Source organism: Lampris incognitus, chromosome 17, assembly GCF_029633865.1.
Source record: "Lampris incognitus isolate fLamInc1 chromosome 17, fLamInc1.hap2, whole genome shotgun sequence".
NCBI classification, from domain to species: domain Eukaryota; kingdom Metazoa; phylum Chordata; class Actinopteri; order Lampriformes; family Lampridae; genus Lampris; species Lampris incognitus.
In genome coordinates, this window is record NC_079227.1 from 5,867,971 (window position 1) to 5,893,633 (window position 25,663).

Here is a 25,663-nt window from a genome sequence, read left to right on the forward strand (position 1 = left end):
CCAGCTGATACACAAGATTTTTTCACAGGCATCTCTCGTGATAGGACTCCAGGACTCTTATATGCCTACCGTAGGTAGTCCAGGTCTCTGCACCATATACAAGTGTGGGCAAGATAACAAAAAGACCAGTAGCTTGGCTTGACCTGCTTGCAAAGACCAGTAGCTTGGTCTTTGCAAGCAGATCAGAGTTGTCAGACTCTTCTACTGAGCTTTGCAAAAGCCCCACTGGCACAGCAGATGCGATGGTGTACCTCGCTGTCGATGTCTGTCCTTGAGGAGAGATAACTACCAAGGTAAGAGGACTGGTCCACATTTTCAAGGCTTACACTGTCAATTGTTATTTTTGGCGGGGGGTGCGGAGGAGGAGGAGGAGTCTGGTGGGGGCTGATGGAGGACCTTGGTCTTTTTTATGTTCATGACTAAACCAAGTAGTGTGTGCAGCCTGGCTAAAGCAACACCTTTGCACGGAAGATCTTTTTCTGTGTGGGTGACGATAGCGTTATCATCTTCATATTTCAGCTCAATGATGGATGTGTAAAAGATCTTGAACTTGGCTTTGAAACAGTTTAAGTTGAACAGCTTGCCATCTGTTTTATAGATGATGTGGACACCAATGGGCAAACTATGACTGACTAGGTGGAGAATGGCTGCAATGAAGACTGAACAGGGTAGGGGCAATGATGCATCCTTGTTTTATGCCAGTTTCTACCCTTGAAAGGTTCAGTCTCACTGCCATTACAGAGGACTGTTGCTGACATGTCGTCATGAAGGAGCCTCAGAATCCTGATGTACTTTTCCGGACATCCACACTTTGACAGTATTGTCCAGAGGGCCTGACGGTTCACAGAGTCAAATGCTTTGGTAAGGTCGATGAAGACCATGTATAGTGGTTGTTTTTGTTTTGAATTTTTTTTGTAACTGTCTGGCTGTGAAGGTCATGTCAGTTGTGCCATGAGCAGGACAGAAACTGCACTGGGATTGTGGATTTAGAGAACGCATATGACAGGGTGCTGAGCGAGGAGGTGCGGTATTGTATGAGGAAGTCGGGGGTTACAGAGAAGTATGTATGAGTCTCTTGAGGAGAATGCAGGCAATAATCTTTCCAGTTGTGGGCAGGAGTGAGATGCCCCTGTAGTTTCCACACTCTGTCTTGTCTCCCTTTTTAAAAAGGATGACAATAAGTGTATCTCTGAGGTCTGTGGGTATCACCTCCTTATCCCAGATCTTCATGATGAGAAGTCCCTCTGGCCTTCAGGATTTTGACTGAAATCCCATCAGGGTCGAAGGCTTTGTTGTTGCGCACTGTGTTAAGATGGTATCACGAACGTCCAACAGGCCTGGAGGGTCACCCATGCCTTCCTTCATGGGACACTGTGGAATTCTATCAAGGATCTCCTCATCAACAATTGTTCTCTGGTTTAACAGTTTCTCAAAATGTTCTTTCCAGTGAGCCTTGACCTCATCATCTGTTTTTAGGATCTTTTGTTTATTCATAAACCAGAGGGAGTTGGATCCGCAGTAGCTGGGTCCGTATACAGCTTTAGTGGCATTGAAGAAACCCCTTATGTCACCTGCTTCTGCAAGATTTTGGAAATAAGATGTTCAATTTCCTCATCAGTCACTAAACCAGTCTTGGTTTCTTTTTGTGTTTAAACCAAGGACTTCTCTCGGCTAGTGTTCAAGATGGTGGTCTTCAGTGAACTCCTGTCCTCATCAGTCCTTGGGTCTGTGATGGGGGGGTGGGGGCAGTGATATTTTATTTCATTTCATTTCATGTACTTGCATACATGAAATGAAATGACAAATAAAGTGTTCCCAATTCCTGATTCCAGTGTGCCTTGATGTCATCAGAGTACTCTGGTGGCAGGCTCACGTAGTGGAGCTTGGAGGAGCCCTCGTGTCTCAGGCATTTCTAGGTTCCTGATGTTTAGGCTGGGGCGGGATTGCTTTTTCTTCCCTCCTTTTTGGGCATTAGTCTGATGGCCATAATTGAGCGGATGAAACGGTGATCTGTCCAGCATCCATCCGTACTGGTCACTGCCCTTGTTAGATGTACATCACGCCCATCTCTGGCTCGGACAATGACATAATCAGATGCCAGTGTTTGGAGCGAGGATGCATCCAGGATGTTTTGAATTTTATTTTCTTACTGAAAAGGGTGCTGGTGATATGAAGATTGTGTTCTACACACTTGGTCAGGAGGAGAAGCCTATCGGAGTTAATGTGTCCTACAACCTCTTTCCCAATAGTGCCTCTCTGTGTTCTGTAATCCTGACCAACTCTCGCATTGAAGTCCCCCAGAAGGATGATTTTATCTTTTTTTGGGATGCCTGACAAGATGTTGTCTAGACTGGCATAGAAAGCTTCTTTGACATCCTCTTGTGAGTCCAGAGTGGGAGTATATGCACTCACAACGGTGGCCATCTGGTCGCTGTCCAACTTAGGCTGAACTGCCATTAGGTGTTCGCTGATACCCTGGGGCAAATCAGTATGCTGGCTGACCAGGCTGTTTCAAATGGCGAAGACAATCCCATGTATCCTGGGTTCACCAGCAGGCTTTCCTTTCCAGAAGAAGGTGTATCCTCCCTTTTCCTCCCCCAGTTGTCCTTTTTCTGCCAGTCTGGTCTCAGATAGGGCTGCAATGTAGATGTTAAAACTCCATAATGCCCTGGCTACAATGGCTGTTCTGTCTCTCTGGCCATTTGCATGAGTCACTGCCCAGAAGAGTGCGCACATTCCAGGCTCCAAAATTAATTTTCCTGTGTTTCGGACCACATAAAGGAGATCCCACTGGACATGGTAATCCAGCCAAGAAGTTGGTTAGGAAGACAATTTTTAGGGCACCTTTTTTAGCTCCTTCCTCTACTGAGATGAGCAGCGTGGACCCTGAAAAAGGCTGCTCAGTCATGGGTGAAGGTGCTGAAATACTCTCCTGCCTCAATCAGAGTCCAACGACTCGACTTTTTTTTAATGTGGGGAGACTGGTGCACGAACAGTCACCACACAGTCCTTGAAAGAGACGGACCTGCAACCAACGGCATGGACTCAATGACAGTCGGGGGTTCCCCCCTTCTGCAGCTTTCCTCAACTTCCATCGTATTATCTCCAGATTAACAAAATCGACCACAACACTGAGTGTACTCTACCTGGTCGCCTTATTAGCCTAAATGAATTATAAATGAACATAAAAAGCTAGTATTTGCAGCATATAAAATAATTTTAACCTAATCATTTCATACTGAAACTAGTCTGCATGGGCTAGCAGTTAGCTTTGCCCTACTTTTTAGTGTTCACATTAGGTAATAATATACCTTAAAACATTTTAAGTCCCCTTTGGAACTATTATTGTAAAACACACATCACCATGACACCTCTGGAGTGTGGGACTGTGTGAGATAGAGAACAGAATGAAAACTTAATGGAAACGCTGACGTTACCTGTGGTGACAGGAACTGATGAGGCACTTGCGCTCGTATCCCTGGGGACGGGTTTATGGGTGGCGCACTTGGCTGGTGTCTGGACTGTGCCATCCCTCCACCGCTGCCTAGCATGTTGTGACCGCCCTGAGATGAGGCACGGAGGAAGGAGGGGGTGTTAAAAAAAAATGTAAATGCCATGAAAGGAAAAACAAATGGACACATCACAACTGTGCAGACACACCGAAAAACAGTGACCAGTCAAAATGGAGGAGACACTTTTGCAGACATATTTGTATGATTACATAAATGAGGATGGAAATACACATGAATAGTTCTCCATCCGGGTAGCGACATCTCCACTTTGAAACGATGGTCTGATAAATGAGCCACAAACTGGTATCTTACTTGTCTAAGGGGAATAGTGTGGTTGTAGAGGGGGTGGGACTTGTAGACAGTGGGTGGAGAGTACAGAGAGCAAGGACCCTCCTCCCCAAGGCACCCATCCTGATTGATGAAAGGCAAGGTCTGTCACACGACAGCCAATTGAAGTTGCCCAATTTGAGTGGAGGGAGGGATGAGAAGAGGCAGAGAATGGGGCCAGGAAGGTGGGACAAAGACAAAGACAGGACCCACAGGAGATAAGAAAGGAAAGGGATAAAAAGACAAACAGTTAAGTAGACAAAAGAGACAACAGAGAGGAGATACCACATAAGTGGCAGCAAGCTGTTACCTTGTCATAATAAGATCCTGCGTCTCCAGGGCCCACCTCTTTGGAACTCTGTGAACGATAGGCCACCCCCGGTCCTCTTCCTCCTTTTCTTATGTCTCCATTGTAGTCGCTCATCCCCATACCTCTCTTGTCTCCATCCATCTTCTTGTCCTGAAGGGAACCTGGAGCCAGGTCTATACTCCTGCCGCTGGGATCATCCCCCTTGTTCAGCAAGCGAAAGTGAATGTTAGGGTAGGATAAGGCTGGAAACTAGTTCCTACACTAGAAATTCATTACCAGTGCTACAGCGATAATCATTCCAATAGCCTTCTTTCTTTGATGAAAAAGTATTTTACCATGGGGCAGAATAATGCATACCCGACATTTTGAAACTTCACTGCTTTTTATATCTTCAAATCAACATTGAGACCAGAGATCTGCTTGACACTACTAAGTACTGTTTCTGACCCTGAACTGTTATCACAGATCTCATCAGAGCGACATTCACTATCACCACCATGTCCAAAGTGGGAAATAAACTTGAGACATGCTGGTAAATTTTGTCTGCGGCTGGTAAACTGGTGCTGCTCCATTAACCAACAGGTAAACCAACAGCTTTCTGGAGGTCCTGTTCCCTAAAAATCTGATAAGCCAGTAAAATAGTAAAAACAGTTATTTTGACTGATGGCTGCTGTGACTAACCAAAAAGAAAGCTATCTTTTTTTCTATTAGCATATGTGTCGATACCGTAATACAGTGTGCCTGCCAGTGATGGACTGGCTTGCATCTGACAAACTTGTTGAGGTGTTGCTCCATGTGAACCAGAATCTTTGCAACGCCAACATGCCATGGCATACTATGACACCGTTACTGGTTGTCAAGGTGTACAAGCCACACAACTTAGTATGACTGTAGTTGTCACGAACCAACAGTCATTTAGGGGTCCTATTGTGCTCCAAAAATCCACGTGGATGGTAAAATAGTGACTGGCTTGTGTGAATTTGATTGACACACTGGTTTTCCTTACCAGTAGCCCCATGTTGGAAAACTGTCTGTTGATGGGGTTCATCCATGAGTCCCCTGATCCGGCCTTCAGAGGACCCTGAGGAGCAAATTGAAAGAGAGGGGTGTGTTATTCCATCTGTCGTTTCCACAAAGAATTTTCACTGACATTTTGCATAATAAAGAGCCAAGGAAAATAATCTTGAATCTCCTCTTGTAATTTGGCAGTGGATCCTCACCTAAAGCTGTTTTTTCTCCCTGTTTTTCTCCCCAATTGTACTTGGCCAATTACTCCACTCTTCTGAGCCGTCCCGGTCACTGCTCCACCCCCTCTGCCGATCCAGGAGGGCTGCAGACTACCACATGTCTCCTCTGACACATGTGGAGTCGCCAGCCGCTTCTTTTCACCTGACAGTGAGGAGTTTCACCAGGGGGACGTAGTGCATGGGAGGATCACGCTATTCCCCCCAGTTCCCCCTCCCCCCCGAACAGGTGCCCCGACCGACCAGACGAGGCGCTACTGCAGCGACCTGGACACACAACCACATCCAGCTTCTCACCTACAGACACGGCCAACTTTGTCTGTAGGGACACCCGGCCAAGCTGGAGGTAACACGGGGATCCGAACCGGCGATCCCTGTGTTGGTAGGCAATGGAATAGACCACTACGATACCCGGACACTCCACTTAAAGCTCTTTCATTGGATATTAGTAATGTTATGGTACCATTACTTCAATTATTCTTATTATGACCTTAAAAAAAACAGGGCAAACGTTCAAAATTTGATGAGGCTGTAAGAGCCTCGTCCCTGCCGAAAATGTCACTCTCTTCAGATATCTTGCCCAAAACAAACCCACCTTGCTGCTGGCCTTCTTCCCAGCATGGCCCTGTCCCCAGCCCCCGTTGCTTCCCTGCCCCCAGGACGAGCCGCTTCCCTGCGAACCAGCGCTGTTCCACATGCCTCCTGCTTCCTCTTCCTCTTCCCAGCTAGAGTTACGGGTTGCGGCCACTGAGCTCTCGCTCTCCCCCCAGCCATCTTGCATAGACTTTGAACCTGTCAGAGAGGCGGAATCGCGGTCAATGTTGACAACTTGCCATGGATAAGCAGTGTGATGGCTACTGATTATGCCATTAAGACATCTGTTAAGTTATTGTAACCTTTGGCCTGCAATACCTGGAAAAATGTTGCACGCACATTTCCATCATCGAATGCCCGTCAGCCGACCCAACACAGACAAAATACAGCTATACAGCCACAATTTTATGGCAACAGGGAGTTAAAAACTACAATTTAAAGTCAGAGTAAAACCAGTGATGAGATTTACATTTTTATGTCTAAAAACGTGGAACACGTCATAACAAAGCCTGCATTTTTTTATTCGCAAATGACTAACGTTGTGTTTGAAACCTTTAACCATAACTGTTCTCAACTGTTTCATGAACTGTGAGGGCGTGGTCCAGTCCTGATTAATATTCATGACCTGACCTTGAAGCAACAAATACAGGCAAGGGTTGGCAGTTAGAATGGGCGGGGTTTCATGGTTTGATGATTTGATCTGATTGGCTCTGAGTAAATGAGTGTCTGCTGACACCTTGAGGATCAGTAAAAGAGATCAGCTAAAAGAAGCTGAACTAGGGGAGCTCTTCTAAAAAGAAAAAAAAAGGGAAAAACTGATTTCTACCTTTAATACGATTTAAGCAATGCGTGATGCTAGAAAATGTTAATGTTTCAATTTCCGTCCAACTTAAACACAAGTTGTCAGGTGTGCGTCACATGGGGTGAAGCCTATGTTTTTATTTGAAGTTTTTTTTTTTTAATTTCCTTACCAGATTTGACGGGGTTTGGGGAGGGGTTGCCCCAGCCTGAAGCCTTGCCTGCACTATCGTCAGGTTCTCCCCAGCCGGTAGGGGTGTCGCTGGGCTTGCCCCAGGCTGCTGTACCATTATCGACGGTCAAGCTGGTGGGAGAGGTGCTGCCCCAGCCTGATGGACCTGGAGGGGCACAAAGGCAGCACAATTAACATACTAGATTACTTTCACTTCATACATGGAGGTAAGTACAACAATCTTTATGACATTTTCCTATAATTTGACAAATACTGCAATATATCACGGTGTTTGCTGTATTATATTTTTTTTTGTTGGATTTTTCCCCCTCTTTTTCTCCCCAGTTGTATCCGGCCAATTACCCCATTTGTCCGAGCCATCACGGGTGCTGCTCTACCCCCTCTGCTGATCCGGGGAGGGCTGCAGACTACCACATACCTCCTCCGATACATGTGGAGTCACCAGCTGCTTCTTTTCACCTGACAGTGAGGAGTTTCACCAGGGGAATGTAGCGCGTGGGAGGATCACGTTATTCCCCCCAGTTCCCCCTCCCCCCCGAACAGGTGCCCCGACCGACCAGAGGAGGCACTAGTGCAGCGACCAGGACACATACCCACATCCGGCTTCCCACCCGAGCAACGGAACAGACCCCCACGCTACCTGGACACCCAAAATTAACTTTTTTCATCCTGCAACTGTCCTGAATTCCACTTTCAACTGTCACAGACTTAACGACCATTGCCCCATATTGAAGTTTTTTTTTCCATTCTATATAAATATAGTTTAATAACTTTGTTTCAGTAACTTGCAACACTTCATTGACTCACTCTGGTCCGCCATGGAAGTTCTGCTAGTTGTTCCCTGCACTTACAGCTGAATAAAAAATTTAAATTAGGCGGGGCTGTGGGCATGTTTTTGTGCTTTAGAACACGCCCATCCATTATCCAAACCGCTTATCCAATTAGGGTCGCGGGGATGCTGGAGCCTATCCCAGCAGTCATTGGGCGGCAGGCCGGGAGACACCCTGGACAGGCCGTCAGTCCATCACAGCCAACAACTTTAGAACACAACTGCCATTAAACAACCACAAAATAATGTTTTATTTCTCTTGCTGCTTTGTTGTACCGCCACTCCCTCTCTTCATTCACTCTCTAGCTCGCTTGACCACCGCTCCTCCCTCTCTTTTTCTCATCTTTTTTAAAACGAGTTGGGGCATGAGCAGCTGCTGTCAGACTGTGCCTGCGCTGGAAACACAAGTGTCTGCCAGAGCTCCGACAGTCACTAGAAGCACATTCATGGCCACTGGTGAAAGTCTGTGTGGTACCTGTGTGTTGTAGCTTAGCTAGCGGTGCAGCACTGAGAGGCTGTCTGGTGTAGGGCTGTGTACAATACGATACGTATCACGATACAGGGGTTACTATTCAATATATTATGATATATTGCGATTTCATAGGCCTGTGTTCTTTGTGCTTATACTACTTCCTGTTTATGTTTACGTTGTTGGGTTGGAGTGGAAGAGTCAAATGGCTGAAGATAGATTACAACACTGTTGTCTAGCGGTCGTGGGGTTACACACAACACAAAATGTTAGTCACAAACCTTTACATGTAAGGGGGGGAAAAATCGATACAGTGGTTTTGAGAATCGATACAGTATCACAAAAGATGGCATCGTGATACTCGAGTGTATCGATATTTTCTTACACCCCTAGTCCGGTGTGTGTCTGTTGGAGTGTCAGTACGTAGCCGCAGCCCCGCCGTTTATCATGTTAATGTTACCGTCGTCAGCCCTTAATATCTTAAGCTCCGTATATAACACAATTAGTTATCGCCCCTTGTGTTGCGTTTACCGCGACAGAAAAGGAATAGGTATTTGGTTTATTAGCACGTCGCCTTATCAGACCGCTTATCGCTAGCAGCAGCTCTGTGGCACAAACTGAGGCTGAGGTGAGCAGTGTGCTGATATCTATACTTGGCGGCATTTCTTTTCTGTGACACTAATGTACTGTTAATAAATAATGTACATTATCCGACTATTAAATACTGGTTTGTGAACGATCAGCAGCGAAGGGGAAACAGATTCCAGTAGGATCACAGGGAGTCGAAACGGTGCATCTGGACACAATGAGAGAATGACTGATGAACTGATTCAACTTTCTGTTATTTCCTTACCTGAATTACTGAGCATGCATAAAGACATTACAGTAGGACGTACTCTTTACTCGCACACCGTGCTCGTAAATAATTTTTTGGTTCACACACATCTATTTTTAGGCGCACTGTAGAGCCCTGAAAGGCCTTACCCATCCATTATTTGGAAGTTGTCACTTAACATCTAGTTGTCTGTGATAAAAGTAGTTGGTGAGTTCTGGGACTGTACCATTAGTTTCCTGCTCTTTACTGTGAATTTATTTATAGGGCAGCTCCAAAGTTCAAAGTTGAATGTATTGCACAGGGAAACCGGATCAGATTGTCAAATCTCTTACCCACAGCTGAAGCTTTTCCAGAAACATGTCCAGGGTTCACGTCCCTGGTGCTGAGTCCTGACGTCTGCCTACTGGGCTGCTGCTGTAATGGAGGCCCCAGCGGCTGCTGCTGGGCAGGAGCCTGACCATGCACTGGCAGCTGTTGGCCACTGGGGGTGCTGTTCTTATCCCACAGGTTTACTGGCTTGTAATTGTAATGGGTTGGGTCTCCCCATGCTGATGTCCCATCATCTATCTCATTCTTCCTGCTAATGGACTGTGGCGAGGGCTCTTCCCAGCCACTTGGCTCCGATCCACCTCCACCTCCTCCAGGGCCACTGGGGATGGGCCCAGAGGTCCAGCCTGAGCTTTGGTTCTGATTCTGGGCTTGGGAGACAGGCTGCCGCCCCCAGCCGCCTTGCATAGCCCCTTGGTCCAGCGCTTGCTGCTGCGGTGGGTGCTGATTGCGGGGCTGTGATTGTTGCAGTGGTGCCTGCGGGGCTTTGACGGAGCCCGACTGGCCATTTGGCATCTGGTGCACTTTGCTTCCTCCCCCATTTCCTCCATTCCAGCTCTGATGGGGTTTGGACCCCGAGTCCCCCATCCCACCTCCTCCCCCACTACCCCCTCCTGCCCCCCACGCTCGTCGAGGGGTGCCGTTGTCCCAGCTCCCCCACGTACCCAGGTTGGACTCACCACCTGAGTTTCCTCCTCCGCCTTTCCTCTCCTCCCCCCATCCCACACCATCTTCTCCTCCTCCAGCTCCGCCATTGTTTGATTTGGGCTCTCGCTCACTCCAGTCCCCACCTCCCCCAGCCCGCTGCCCTAACCCCCACCCACCTCCTCCTTCTGCTGCTGCTCCTCCTCCCTCCCTTCCCATCTCTCTCCACCCACTGGTCCCTTTCTCTTCCTGACTCTCTCCCCAGCGTCCACCTGCTGGGTTACCCTGTTGTCCGACCTCTCCCCAGCCTCCTGCGTTTCCCCCTCGGCTGCCCCTCCATTCCTCATTGCCCCACCCTTTGGCTCCCTGACTCTCTCCGGTACCCATCCCTCCTCCGCCCCAACCCACAGCCTTCCCTTGTTGGCTGTGCCCTGGCGCCAGTCCTCCTGCCCCTGTACTGGCCCCAGAGGTCATTGGCCCAGATTGTGAGACACCCGAATTCCTCATGTTGGGCCCCGACGGTGGGGGTCCTCTACCACACTGTGAGGCCCCACTACTGCTACTGTTGCTGCTGCTCTCCCAGCCATCACCTGAGGACCCAGCAGAGGGGCCCAAGGACGGATTGGTCCCTGAACCCATTGGATCAGATCCCAGGGCAGAAGAACCACCAGAATACTGAGAAGAGGAGGAACCAAGAGATGACTGTGGGTGTTTGGACGAAGCTGATGATGATGATGATGATGATGAGCTGCCTCCTCTGCTTCCTCCTACTCCTCCAGCTACTGCTGCTGCTTCTCCATCCAGGTCCCAGGCTGTGTTCTGTCGGATCTGGGTCTGGCCCCAGCCTGTGTTGGACAGCACGCGAGGGTCCAGGTCAGCCCGGTTGAGCAGGTTCTGTAAGGCAGCTTCAGCATTTGGCGCAGTGCGCTGGACCCGATGACTGTGCCCGCTCTGACCTGACCCGCTCCGGGAGTTTCCACTGCTGGTCAATGACCCTCCTCTTCCTCCGTGACCTCCCGCTCCTCCTCCTCCCCAGTCCCCAACATCTCCTTCTCCCTTCTGATTGTCCCAAGCTCTCGACGTAGTGGGGGCAGGAGGGGAAGAGGAAGAGATAACAGGGGGGTTGCTAGCAATGCTGCCCCCACTGCTGCTGCTGTTACTGCTGCAGGCTCCACTGATCCGCTCCCCACCCGCATTAGCCCCGCCCACACCAGCCGAACTCCCACTCCAGTCCTCACCTGACTGCCCCCGCTCCCCACTCACTCCTGATGACCCCCACCCTCCCTGAGATAGCCTGGAGGTTTGACCACCACCCCCACTGCTTCCAGCACTGCCCCAGGCATTACCCCCAGTCGGGGGACCCGGATACCCCCATCCTGAGGTCCCAGTATCCCCCTCAGCAGCTCCAAAACCACCTCCTCCCCACCCATCAGTCCTTGAGGCACCCGTTTTGGAGTTAGCAGCAGGGTAAGAAGGCTGGCCCCTCCATGAGGAGGCAGGGTCTCCACCACCTCCCCCTCCAACTCCTCCACCCAAACCACAGTCCAACACCCCCTCCTCCCCTGACATTTTTGGTCCCGCTGATCCGCTTTCCCACTTCCCCCCTCCCACCTCTCTGTCTCTGGATTGCATTTGGTGAAGTTGGTGCTGATGGGCGTTTGATTGATTCACAGATAAAGTCGGGTGACCCCCTAGCACCCCGACGGTCCCGCCTCCCAGCCCAGGGCCATGGGAGGTGGGGTTGTTGGCAGACAGAGACCCCCCAGAGCCCTGGTGGTGGAGGGAAGACGGACCCCCATCCCCTGCAGCGGAGGACCCGTCCTGCTGCACCAGGGCAGGCCAGGCAGAGGGGTTGGCATTTGGGTTGAAGTTGGCACCTGGAATCCCACTGCTACCATCGACGGGGCCATCGGCATCATGGCTCCCTGGCACAGAGGACGCTTTGGAAAGCGAGGGGGGCTGTTGCAGCAGGTTCCCCGCAGAGGCTGCTGCATTCCCCCCTCTAGGATGACCATGTGAGGCAGTCGTCCCCCACGCCACGCCTCCGGACGACTGCATACATTCACTGGGCAAAGAGAATGAGGAAGTGGGTGTGGACTGGTTGCCAGAGGCACTGATGCTGCTCTTCACAGGCATTCCATTGCTGCTGCCGCTGCCGCCCACACCAACCACAGTGACTGAAGCTCCTCCTCCTCCGTCACTACCGGCGATGCTAGGCCACTCCTCCAGGTCGTTGCCATCTACGATCACCTTCTCCCTGCCCTGAGTGGAGGCCTGGCCACCTGAGCCTGCCCCCCACATGGAATTTGCATAATTAGAAGTAGTAGTAGAAGCAGCAGCTGATGAGGTGAGGGCCAGTGAGGAGGAAACTGCACTGGAATCTGCAGAAACAGATTGATGGATAAGGTAAAAAAATAAAAAAAAATAAAAAAAAAACAACAAAGACAAAAACTTTTTGTCAACAAGCTAAAACACGAAGCTGTTAATATAGAGCGTCAATTTCAATAGTTTCCAATAGGGATGTCCTGATTGAGTTTTTTTTCCGGCTGAGCCAATCTATGTCATTCAATACTGAATATCTGCCGATACCGATTCCAAGTCCTATTTCAATTTCTATGCATTAAACAGCAATACAGTGCACACTCTAAGTACATTCAAGTTAGTAAAACCAATCCAATTTTGGTAAGATATGCTTGAAAATTTAAAAGCCCTGCACTAAGAAAAAATAGCGCCAAACCATTCATAGCTTATCGTTTTAACAAGATGAACAAAAAATAAAATCAATATTAGATACAACAGCTTAACACAAATATAAAAACATTAACTAAAAAGAACAGACACTCAAGAGCGTAACATATGGATTCATTTTCCTTCATATGATTTCTTTGATTGCCTTGCATCTGACAGTCATGCTGCAAGATTTTATTACCGGCCACCGTCAGCGGCATTTTCAGCAAATGCAATCATGGAAGGGCTCGTTGCAAAAAACAATACAAAACCCCCTATTTGGGATTATTTTGTTTTTTTTAACCCCCACCCCCCACACACTTTCTCCCCAGTTATACTTGGCCAATCACCCCACAGCTCAACTCCCTCTGCTGATCCAGGGAGGGCTGCAGACTACTACATGCCTCCTCTGATACATGTGGAGTCACCAGCCGCTTCTTTTCACCTGACAGTGAGGAGTTTCACCAGGGGGACGTAGCGCGTGGGAGGATCACGCTATCCCCGCTCCCCCAGAACAGGTGCCCCGACCGACCAGAGGAGGCGCTAGTGCAGCGCCCAGGACATGTACCCTCATCTGGATTCCCACCCGCAGACACAGCCAATTCTGTCTGTAGGGACACCCGACCAAGTTGGAGGTAACACAGGGATTCGAACCGTCAAGCCCCGTGTTGGTAGGCAATGGAATAGACCGCTACATTACCCGGATGCCCTCTTATTTTGGCTTGAAATCTGACAACAACCGGCAAGCCGAAAGACATGGAGTAATTAGCGGTCTTGGCAAAAGAGCAGTGCCGGCAAACAATTCCAACTGCGCATACAGCTTTCGATCTAGTGCTCAAATATGGTTTCTGAACTGACGTTGATTTTCAGCAACGATAGATCAGACAGCAACCACTAAAGATGCCTTGATTTAGTCACTACACTGTTTTGTGAAAGACTCGCTGGAAATCAGTATGACAAGAACGTGCATATGGACCAACTCCAACTTCCAGTTCTTAATCACTCACGCTTTGAATTGTGCTTTACAGGTTAATTATTCATCAAGTTGAATTCTTGAGGAGGACAGACAGTTAAACAAAATAAAGGGACAAAAAGTGTCTACGCATGCTCAATAATCCAGGTAAGAAAATCACAGAAAGTTGAATCAGGTCATCTGGACACAACGTTTATTGAGAGAGAAACGTTTCATCACTCATCTAAGTGACCTCTTCAGTCTCAACACGACCCTCATAACGACCCAAAACGACTGGTTTTATGTATATGCAAATTGCCGTGACCATTAACTAGTTTCAATGGTCATGTGTACTATTCACAGAGGATTGGGGAATGGTTGCAATCACAGCATTGTAAGATGACGACAGACATACTATTAGCCCCCTGCCCCGTCGGTTCAGGGATGATGGTTACATAGATGGCCTCTTTGACTCCCTATTCAAACCAGCGTTCCTCCCTATCAAGGATGTGCACAACCTCATCCTTGAAAGAGTGGCCTGTAGATGGTGTAGACTCTGTAGATGGTGTAGACTGTGTAGATGGTGTAGACTGCGGAGTCCTGGCCAGGCATGTTAGCTCTCCTGTGTTGTGCCATCCTTTTGGCCACCGTCTGTTTGGTTTTCCTGATGTACAAGTCACGGCAGTCCTCCCGGCACTTAACAGCGTACAGTATATTGCTCTGTTTGTGCCGGGGGATCCGATCCTTGGGGTGCAGCAATTTCTGGCACAGTGTGTTTTGGGGTTTGAAAGCAACTGAGATGTGGCGTTTGGAAAATACACACCTCAACTGTTCTGACACTCCCACCACATGCAGAATTGCCACTGGTTTACGCTTTGACAGCTGCTGTCCTTCTCTCTTCAATCAGCTGGTCCACTGTTTGGGCGTCTTCCTGGCTTTGACAAACGCCCAGTTAGGATAACCACACTTAACCAGGGCCTGTTTAATGTGGGATTTCTCCCCTTCCCTGGCCAATGTGTCGGTGGGGACGTTGTCAGCTCGGTGGTCCAGCGTTCTGATGACTCCTAGTTTGTGCTCCAGTGGGTGATGAGAGTCAAACCTTAAGTACTGGTCAGTATGTGCTGGTTTACGGTAAACATCAACAATCAAATGTCCCCCATCACCAACTGCAATTTCACAGTGTAAGAAGGATAACCTGTCATTTTTCAAATCCTCGCTGGTGAACTTGATGTGGTTGTCCAGAGTTAATGTGGTCGGTGAAATGTGCTACATCCTGAGATTTAATTTTGACCTAGGTGTCGTCCACAAATCTGAACCAATGGCTAGGTGGTATCCCTGGATAGGACATCAGAGCCTCTTTTCCTCCATATACAAGTTGGCCACTACAGGTGAGACTGGGGAACCCATAGCACACCCATGCCTCTGCCTATAGTATTGCCCCCTGTATGTGAAGTACGTGGACACAGTTTCAGGGGCAGACACACTTGGTCAGTGCTAAGGGTGGTCCTAGTGCTAAGGATGTGACTGCAAACATTCCCAAATCCTCTGTGACTAGTACACATTGTTATTGAAACTAGTTAATGCTCACGACAATTTACATAAGAAATCGATCGTTTTCGGTCGTTATGCCACTGTATTGTTGATAAAAGTGGGGATACCTGCAGTCAGTTGAGACCGAAGAAGTCACTTATATGAGTGATGAAATGTTTCTGTCTCAATAAACATTGCGTCCAGATAAACTGATTAAATTTTCTGTGAAAAGGACAAAAATCATGGAGGGGAAAAAAAAAGAAAAGAAAAAAAATCCCCCCCCCCCCAAAAAAACAACTGCCAATCGGTCTCAGCAAATCGCCAATTGCCGATATATTAGTCCAATTGCCCAAGCCTAATTCGGACCTAACACTACTACAATAAAGTTAATTCCTATAGCAGGTAGTAAATAATAATAATAATAATAATACTTTTTACTGTATAGCACCTTTCATCGTCAGAGACGATCTCAAAATGTTTGACAGTGCATCAAAAAAACAAAAAAAACAAAACAAAACAACAAAAATATAACTTGGTTAAATAAAAAGATTTTTTGAATAAAAGTCGTCTTATAGCATGTTTTAAAGGAAGCCAGAATCTGGGGAGCCCTTGGGTAGGTACAGGAGGGCGTTCCAGAGACAGGAGGTGGCAGAGTAAAATGCCCGTCTCCCACTGAGCGGAGCTTCGTTCTGGGTGTGTGGAGGAGCAAGCAGCTGCCGGACCATTCGTACAAATGAGTCCCCCCTCACTAGCTGAACTTTGTCAGTCAGTGAAATCAGCTCATATATGGATTTCCTAGGCCTCAGGCTCACCGCTGGAAACATCTAATCTTAATAACCCATTATGAATGGAAAGAAATGAACTGGCCTAGCTGCTTTGGGTTTGACCTGTCAAAGGCTGTCGTTTACACTGACACTCACCTGAGGCAGCAGCCATGTTTGCATTTGGGCCGTCCCCACCTCCTCCTCCTCCCCCTCCGAGCAGCATGGAGGAAAGCGGTGGCTGGCCCCTCTTCAGTAGCACTTTATGGTCCTGCTGGCAGCGGAATCGCGGCGGCACTTCTCTGGGCATGTAGCGCTGCTGCTGCTGGGGCGCCACGGCCCCGCCGCTACCGCCGTTCCCGGTCCCACCGGAACTACCGGCACTGGAGGGGGTCTGTCCATTGGCCACCGCCGGGCGCTTGGCATTATTGGCGCCCGGGGGTTGGGCGGCCGAGCTGCCGGGACCCGGGGCAGCCGGAGAGGGGGAGGCAGAAGGGGTGGATCCAGGGCTGGGGGAGGCAGAGCTGCTCTGAGTGGCAGGAGACTGGGCCGATACCAGCTTGGTTGCGTCTGACACTGATGGACAGGCAAAACAGGAAGAGACACGGGGAGGGAATCAAACTCACTTCCTCATTAACTGGTTAACTGGTACAGCGGCATTTTTCTTTAAGAGTGTGTGTGCATATTTGTCAGTGGTGGAGCTATGCGGTCAATTTTGAGGCCGATTATCCTCTCCGATGTGTGGTCCTGTGCAGATTTAGAATGGCTTGTATAGGACATTTTTTTTTTGTCACCCCCCCCCCCTTTTCTCCCCAATTGTACTTGGCCAATTACCCAACTCTTCTGAACCGTCCCGGTCTCTGCTCCACCCCCTCTACCGACCCGGGGAGGGCTGCAGACTACCACATGTTTCCTCCGATTCATGTGGAATCACCGGCCGCGTCTTTTCACCTGACAGTGAGGAGTTTCACCAGGGGGACGTAGCGCGTGGGAGGATCACGCTACTCCCCCCAGTTCCCCCTCCCCCCTGAACAGGCGTCCCGACCGACTAGAGGAGGCACTAGTGCAGCGACCAGGACACATACTCACATCCGGCTTCCCACCCGCAGACATGGTCAATTGTGTCTGTAGGGGCGCCCGACCAAGCCGGAGGTAACACAGGAATTGAAGCGGCGAGCCCCGTGTTGGTAGGCACGGAATAGACCACTACACTACCTGGACGCCCCTTGTATTGGACATTTTTATCATACTAATATAATAAATCTATAATCATGTATATGGTAATAATGTATTAACTGCTGTTCTTTTTAGCATTTTTTTACATTCTCCTAACATTCTGCAAATTGTGTGTGTGTGTGGTTGGGGGGGGGGGTCCTTGGGTACAGTGCATGGTTAATTTCCCTTAGAGCAGAGGAAGAACTGCCCAACTACAGACATTCTGAATGAAATACATGGCGAGGAACAGAATGAGATTTAAATTCCACAGATGCAGATCCACAACTCAACAACTGCAAATATGAGGAACTTCACAAAAAACACAACTTCACGAAAACACACAGATATTTACAAAGAAGGAAATAACTGAGGAAGGCATAGACTTAATCGCCAGCCAGAACATTTTCACATCCAAGCCAAAAATAAAAAATAAAAAAGGTTTACACAAAAAGATAAATCAGGTGTGAGCAGACAGGTGACAGGCGGGCGCCGCTGCGAACCTGACAGCCACGTAAACTTGGCCAACACACACACAGACCTCAGGACGCTGCTTACCTTTGTTTTTTGGCTCTGCAACCTGGAAAAGACAGAGAAGCATGTTAAGTCAGGCTGATTTACAGGCTGGTTTGGACAAAGAGGATTGTCTAAAAGTGCTTTACAAGGATAATAACACAGGGCCCACCACAAACTTGAGAAACAAGGCCGACGTGTGTTTGTGCACATGTGTCGGCCTCCATGTACACGCCAAGTCACACACATCAGACCTGGCCCGAGCCGGGAAAGAACACGCCAGTTACAGGGCTGTGTGCTGGCAAGGATCTGGCCATACCATACGCATCACGATACAGGCGCTACGATTCAATATATCACGATATACTGTGATGTCATAGGCCTGTGTTCTTTGTGCTTATGCTACTTCCTGTCTCGGTTTACGTTGTTGGGTTGGAGTGGAAGAGTCACATGGCTGAAGACAGATTACAACACTGTTGTCTAGCAGTCATGGGGTTACACACAACACAACATGTTTGTCACGAACCTTTACATGTGAACAATTAAACATCGATACAGCGGTTTTGAGAATCAATACAGTATCACAAAAGATAATATCATATAGATATGTATCAGTATTTTCTTACACCCCTAGCCAGTTACCAGTTTCACCAACTAAAAAGCAAAATCAGAGCCCTGAAACTGGGATGACACTTCACCCATTCACCACTTCAAAATACAGTCTGCCAACTCACTGGTTCAGCTGAACTTGACAGGAAAACACAAGAGGCATGGGAAAGACTGGATGATGGTGGTTACACAGGGAGGGGGGAGAGGGAGAGAGAGAGGGAGAGACAGAGAGCAAGGGAGAGGGAGACAGGGAGAAGGAGAGGGAGAGGGGGAGCGAGAGAGAGGGAGAGGGAGAAATTCTCATGTCCAGGTGTGCAAAACATAATCAATTCTTTGGTACAGATCTGCTCGCTGTTGGGACTTGCTCAGTTTTAAATAATGCTGGCAACCCCAGCGTCTTATCTGATGAAACCTTCTCATCATATTGTGTTTGCTCACGTGTGTGTGTGCACGCGTGTGTGTGTTGTGTATCTGTCTGCAGCTAATCTCGCAAACTACTGGACCTATCAGCCTAAAAATGCCTGTGCACAGTGATGACTGCCTGATGAACAACCTCTCGTGGTTGCAGTGGTTCAAAACCTTCAAAAAACCTTCGTTCTCGCTTTCGCCGCTCCCTCTCTTCATTCGCTCGACCAACGCTGCTCTCTGTCGCTCCCCGATCTAAGTCAACCATGCGCACACGTGACTCACATCTACGGTTGACTTGGATCGGGAAAAAAAATGGGAAAGTTATAAAGGAACAACTCCTTCTAGGCTGCAGTCAAAACAGGAAGTGTAGCACATTCTTGTCGCTGCCCGATCTCAGTCGACCGTCGATGTGAGTTGCGCATAAATGTGAGTTGAGTGTAAATGGGTTTACCCTGCTTTATGATATTATGAAAATAAAGACAGGCTTCGACCAAAATGGTCGCATAGCAGGGCGCTCCCGTGGCTCACCCGGTAGAGCGCGTACCACGTAAGGCTGAGTCCTTACCACAGCGGCCTGGGTTTGAATCTGGCCCGGGCCTTTGCTGCATGTCATCCCCCCTCTCTCCTCTGCCTTTCCTGTCTCTCTCAGCTATTGCTATCGAATAAAGGCGGAAAATGGCCAAAAAAAACAAAAACAAAAAAAGTCTTTAAAAAAAGAAAAACAAAAAAAACCCCCGAAATGGTCGCATACTCAAGTTAGTTAATGTACTCCGTTGCTTTCTAAAAAGCAAAGGAACTTGAACTTTCCTTTGCTTTTTGGAAAGTTCAAGTTCATATTAGACTTGGTCGCATTCATGCGAGGGTCTGCACATCCACAGAATGACAGGCAACATGTTATTAGGTAGATTTTTTTCACTTGAGTGCTGTATATTACACCCCCCCCCCATATTTCCCATTCAATCAACTTTCTCCGCGTAAATCTTATAATAGCAGGAAAACACTGGTTTCTCTGTCTGTTTTTCAGTCTATTTATCCGTACACGTTACACTACCCCCCCTCCTTCAGGAAGCGCGTCCCCGCGCTTCAGCATACCAGCTCCCTCACGCCTCTGGGCGCACATCCTTCCGATGACCTCACGGTCTGACTGTCCCACTTCTGACACCAACGCAGCGAATTCAGGGGGCAGCCGGGATGCGACCCCGACTCAACAGCCCTTGGCTAACGGGTCGGACCCTTTAGTCGACTGGTTAACGTAGTCACCCGTGGTGTGGGAAACCTGGGTTCACGTCCCGACTGTGGCGGTTCCTGGGTTGCCCCCCCCCCGAATTCACTACATTGGTGTCAGAAGTGGGACGGTGAGACGGTGAGGCCATCGGAAGCACGTGCGCCCAGAGGGAGCCCGAATGGGGTGGGGGGGGGTAGTGTAACGTGCATAAATAGAGTCACTAGCCCTTGGCTAACAGGTGCATGTATCTGTACGCTGCTAATCTCGCACACTACTGGACCTGTCAGCTAATCATTTTTGTGCACAATTATGATATGATCCAGGATATCTCGTGGTTGTGGTGATTGAAAACCTCTGAAAAACCTGTCTATGCATGTTCAATAATCCATCCATTATCCAAACCGTTTATTCCAACCAGGGTTGTGGGATGCTGGAGCCTATTCCAGCATTGTTGGGTGGCAGGCGGGAAGACACCCTGGACAGGCCACCAGGCCGCCAGGCCATCACAGATGCGGAATAATCCAGGTAAGAAAATCCCAGAAAATTGAATCAGTTCACCTAGACAAAACTTTTGAGAGAAACCTTCATCAGTGACCTCTTAAGTGTGATTGAAGAGGTCACTTAAATGCCCCTTTTACACTACATGGTACCGGCTCAACTCGACTCGCGTCTGTGTCGTTTTCCATTACCGTAACAGTACCCCCTCAGTGTACCTGCTCTATTTTTTCTGGAACCCCGACAAAGGTGGCACCAGAAAAGTGGTAACAGTTAACAAAATGCCAGTACTTTCCAGTAATGGAAAACAAAAAAAGGGCAAGCTTAGTCAAGTCAAGTTGAGCCGGTACCAGTTAGTGAAAAAGGGGCATTAGATGAGTGATGAAACCTTGCTCTCAATAAATGTTATGTCCAGATGAACTGATTCAACTTTCTGTGACTCCGAAAACCTGTTTTACACAGCAACTAAGTGCTAACTCCTCAGCTGGTTTTTCACCCAAGTCTGAGCACCAGAGAGGGGGAGATACGCAAGCAGTGCCTCTGTAGTATGCTATCTCCCGGTAGACGAAAAAAGGGGTGGTTTGTCACCATGTCCGAGAGCACCGGAGAAGGGGAGATACACCTGGTGGGGATCTGCACTCTACTGAGTGCACTCTTTTAGTTTAAATGTGTGTTGTCTGTGTCTTTCTCTGTTGTTGGAAATAACCTTGCATCTCAAAATTGTAGCACCTCAAGAGTGACAGGAAAAAAAAAATCCTTTTCCAGGATACACCCATTTACGTTATAAATTGTTCAGCGTGATAGTGTTTCATTGACCTGTGTCAATGCCCATTAGGAACTATGGATCCATTTTCATTTACAATGTTAAAGACATGGAACAGAAATTTGAACTACAGGCCATTCCCCTAACAGTGATATGGTTCTTAAGAGAAATGCCCGCACCATGTGTAGCACAATATACTGGGGACACCTTCCCAATACTGCGATCCACCCTCTTTTGCCCTCAGATCAGTTGTTTTTTTATCAGGGCATGTACCTAGTAAGGTTTTAAAGGTGATGTTTTCCCATACTGACAGCAGAGAGAGGAGCTGATCATCAACATATACCTTCTGAGAGGTGTCCCTTTTCCTTTTGTCGTCTTTTTTCCTTTTCTTGTCTTCCATGAACTACGACCTCCTGTCCTGATACTTCTCTCTAGTAGGTGAAGGACAGGAAAAACAAGGGTATTGACTAATCATTCACTCCATCGTAGAGATTGCTTTATATTGTAAAACAAACTTTATTGAAGAGAGGGCTTACATAAAACACAGGCTTTCAGTGACAAATAGCAAAACACAAATTAAACCACTTAACAGTTTGAATGACTACAAGTCGATATGCAGACCACAGTGCAGCGCATGCCTGACAGGATGAATCAGCCGTCAGTGTCTTGAGCTAAGAACATTGCAGGGCATGTAAGCAACACACAGGGTAATTACGCTCGTCACAACCACGGAGAAATTGTAAGCTGATCACTCTTTTACCTCGAGCTTGCTTACAAACCTTATATGCGCAACCCATGAGAAGTCATGTCCTCTCATGAGATTTGAGGGGTAGCTAAGTGCTTGTTAGACCAGTACTGAGCACAGTTACATTGATCACAAACCAAAACGCACTGAAAACTATATGGGATCTAGTATGAGAACTTGTCTTTGTAGGTTATGAGAGCTGTGGAACAGGGAACTGGGAGTGCACACACCCACACCTTTCAGGCTGGCATATATTGCATATGTTGCATTGTCACTAAAGAACATAACTTACTGTAAGCAGTAAATCTAAGCTTAGCTGAAATGCCAAATTTAGAAGTGTACAGATGTGCGGCATTGATATATTCATAAACCTGACCTGTTTTAATTGTCTATCTGCCAGGACCCAACAGTCCTCGTGTCACCCACAGTTTTATTTCAGTGACATTAATCATCCGGCAGGTGTCAATTCTCAGAAAACGAGACTATACTGGCGCTAACATAACCAGCCCCGGGTTTAGAGCACAGGTTGGACACAAGCATGTTGGGAGCAATCAAATCGGTATGATCCCCGACAACTCCTCAGTTGATACAGTCAACAGTCAACCTGTTACCTTGTCTTGATTGTCAACCTATTATCTGGTTATCTACCTGTTATCCTGTCTTAATTATCAACCTGTTATCTGCTAATCTACCTGTTATCCTTTCTTAAAATGTTATCTGGTTATCTACCTGTTATCCTGTCTTAATTATCAACCTGTTATCTGGTTATCTACCTGTTATCCTTTCTTAAAATGTTATCTGGTCATCTACCTGTTATCCTTTCTTAAACTGTTATCTGGTCATCTACCTGTTATCCTTTCTTAATTATCAACCTGTTATCTGGTTATCTACCTGTTATCTTGTCGTAATTATCAACCTGTTATCTGGTCATCTACCTGTTATCCTTTCTTAACCTGTTATCTGGTCATCTACCTGTTATCCTTTTTAAAAATCCTTTCTTAATTATCAACCTGTTATCTGGTTATCTTGTCATAATTATCAACCTGTTATCTGGTTATCTACCTGTTATCTGTTCTTAATTATCAACCTGTTATCTGGTCATCTACCTGTTATCCTTTCTTAACCTGTTATCTGGTCATCTACCTGTCATGTTATTAATTATCAACCTGTTATCTGGTTATCTACCTGTTATCCTTTCTTAACCTGTTATCTGGTCATCTACCTGTTATCCTTTTTTAAAATCCTTTCTTAATTATCAACCTGTTATCTGGTTATCTTGTCGTAATTATCAACCTGTTATCTGGTTATCTACCTGTTATCTGCTCTTAATTATCAACCTGTTATCTGGTCATCTATCTGTTATCGTTTCTTAAGATGTTATCTGGTCATCTACCTGTTATCCTTTCTTAAGATGTTATCTGGTTATCTACCTGTTATCTGTTCTTAATTATCAACCTGTTATCTGGTTATCTACCTGTTATCTGTTCTTAATTATCAACCTGTTATCTGGTAATCTACCTGTTATCCTTTCTTAAGATGTTATCTGGTCATCTATCTGTTATCCTTTCTTAAGATGTTATCTGGTTATCTACCTGTTATCTGTTCTTAATTATCAACCTGTTATCTGGTCATCTACCTGTTATCCTTTCTTAAGATGTTATCTGGTCATCTACCTGTTATCTGTTCTTAATTATCAACCTGTTATCTGGTCATCTACCTGTTATCCTTTCTTAAGATGTTATCTGGTCATCTACCTGTTATCCTGTCTTAATCGTCAACCTGTTATCTGGTCATCTACCTGTTATCTTGTCTTAATTGTCAACCTTTTGGTACGCCTTTTTCCATGATCATAAAATCTGACCGACTGCCCTGACACACTGGCATCTATGGTGAATATATGAATCGAACCAAAGTGAAGAACGTCTTGAAAGACCAATATCACAAAGTTTTTCATACATGGAGGGTTAGGTTATTTCATACAGGAGGGTTGCATCAATCTGTTATCTGCTTATCTACCCGTTATCCTGTCTTACTGATCAACCTGTTATTTGGTTATCTATCTGTTATCCTGTCTTACTGATCAACCTGTTATTTGGTTATCTATCTGTTATCCTGTCTTAATTATAAACCTGTTATCTGGTTATCTACCTGTTATCTTGTCTTAATTGTCAACCTTTTGGTACATCTTTTTCCATGATCATAAAATCTGACTGACTGCCCTGACACACTGGCGTCTATGGTGAATATATGAATTGAACCAAAGTGAAGAACGTCTTGAAAGACCAATATCACAAAGTTTTTCATACATGGAGGGTAAGGTTATTTCATACATGGGGGGTTGCATCAATCTGTTATCTGGTTATCTACCTGTTATCCTGTCTTACTGATCAACCTGTTATTTGGTTATCTATCTGTTATCCTGTCTTAATTATAAACTTGTTATCTGGTTATCTACCTGTTATGCTGTCTTACTGATCAACCTGTTATCTGGTCATCTATCTGTTATCCTTTCTTAAGATGTTATCTGGTTATCTACCTGTTATCTGTTCTTAATTATCAACCTGTTATCTGGTCATCTACCTGTTATCCTTTCTTAAGATGTTATCTGGTCATCTACCTGTTATCCTGTCTTAATCGTCAACCTGTTATCTGGTCATCTACCTGTTATCTTGTCTTAATTGTCAACCTTTTGGTACGCCTTTTTCCATGATCATAAAATCTGACCGACTGCCCTGACACACTGGCATCTATGGTGAATATATGAATCGAACCAAAGTGAAGAACGTCTTGAAAGACCAATATCACAAAGTTTTTCATACATGGAGGGTTAGGTTATTTCATACAGGAGGGTTGCATCAATCTGTTATCTGCTTATCTACCCGTTATCCTGTCTTACTGATCAACCTGTTATTTGGTTATCTATCTGTTATCCTGTCTTACTGATCAACCTGTTATTTGGTTATCTATCTGTTATCCTGTCTTAATTATAAACCTGTTATCTGGTTATCTACCTGTTATCTTGTCTTAATTGTCAACCTTTTGGTACATCTTTTTCCATGATCATAAAATCTGACTGACTGCCCTGACACACTGGCGTCTATGGTGAATATATGAATTGAACCAAAGTGAAGAACGTCTTGAAAGACCAATATCACAAAGTTTTTCATACATGGAGGGTAAGGTTATTTCATACATGGGGGGTTGCATCAATCTGTTATCTGGTTATCTACCTGTTATCCTGTCTTACTGATCAACCTGTTATTTGGTTATCTATCTGTTATCCTGTCTTAATTATAAACTTGTTATCTGGTTATCTACCTGTTATGCTGTCTTACTGATCAACCTGTTATTTGGTTATCTATCTGTTATCCTGTCTTAATTATAAACTTGTTATCTGGTCATCTACCTGTTATCCTGTCTTAATTGTCAACCTGTTATCTGGTCATCTACCTGTTATCTTGTCTTAATTGTCAACCTTTTGGTACACGTTTTTCCATGATCATAAAATCTGACTGGCTGCCCTGACACACTGGCGTCTATGGTGAATATATGAATCGAACCAAAGTGAAGAACGTCTTGAAAGACCAATATCCCAAAGTTTTTCATACATGGAGGGTTGCATCAATCTGTTATCTGGTTA

The 25,663-nt window shown here is 46.6% G+C and overlaps 1 protein-coding gene across 2 annotated transcripts in view; it reads right to left on the bottom strand.

Annotated features, from left to right (window-relative positions):
* The window catches only part of tnrc6ba (trinucleotide repeat containing adaptor 6Ba), a 41,841-nt gene that overhangs the window by 13,730 nt on the left and 2,448 nt on the right, over positions 1 to 25,663 (bottom strand). The window contains exons 2-11 of one of the 2 annotated variants that reach the window (XM_056297268.1): positions 21,622 to 21,709; positions 17,824 to 17,845; positions 16,213 to 16,629; positions 9,444 to 12,464; positions 6,959 to 7,123; positions 5,989 to 6,185; positions 5,156 to 5,230; positions 4,150 to 4,350; positions 3,825 to 3,944; positions 3,438 to 3,563 (exon numbers count right to left, since the gene is read on the bottom strand). In XM_056297268.1, the coding sequence (XP_056153243.1) occupies positions 3,438 to 3,563; positions 3,825 to 3,944; positions 4,150 to 4,350; positions 5,156 to 5,230; positions 5,989 to 6,185; positions 6,959 to 7,123; positions 9,444 to 12,464; positions 16,213 to 16,629; positions 17,824 to 17,845; positions 21,622 to 21,678 (4,401 nt within the window). In that variant the 5' untranslated portion in view covers positions 21,679 to 21,709. The remainder of the gene's footprint in view (positions 1 to 3,437; positions 3,564 to 3,824; positions 3,945 to 4,149; positions 4,351 to 5,155; positions 5,231 to 5,988; positions 6,186 to 6,958; positions 7,124 to 9,443; positions 12,465 to 16,212; positions 16,630 to 17,823; positions 17,846 to 21,621; positions 21,710 to 25,663) is intronic. The other variant, XM_056297269.1, reaches the window with a different exon arrangement.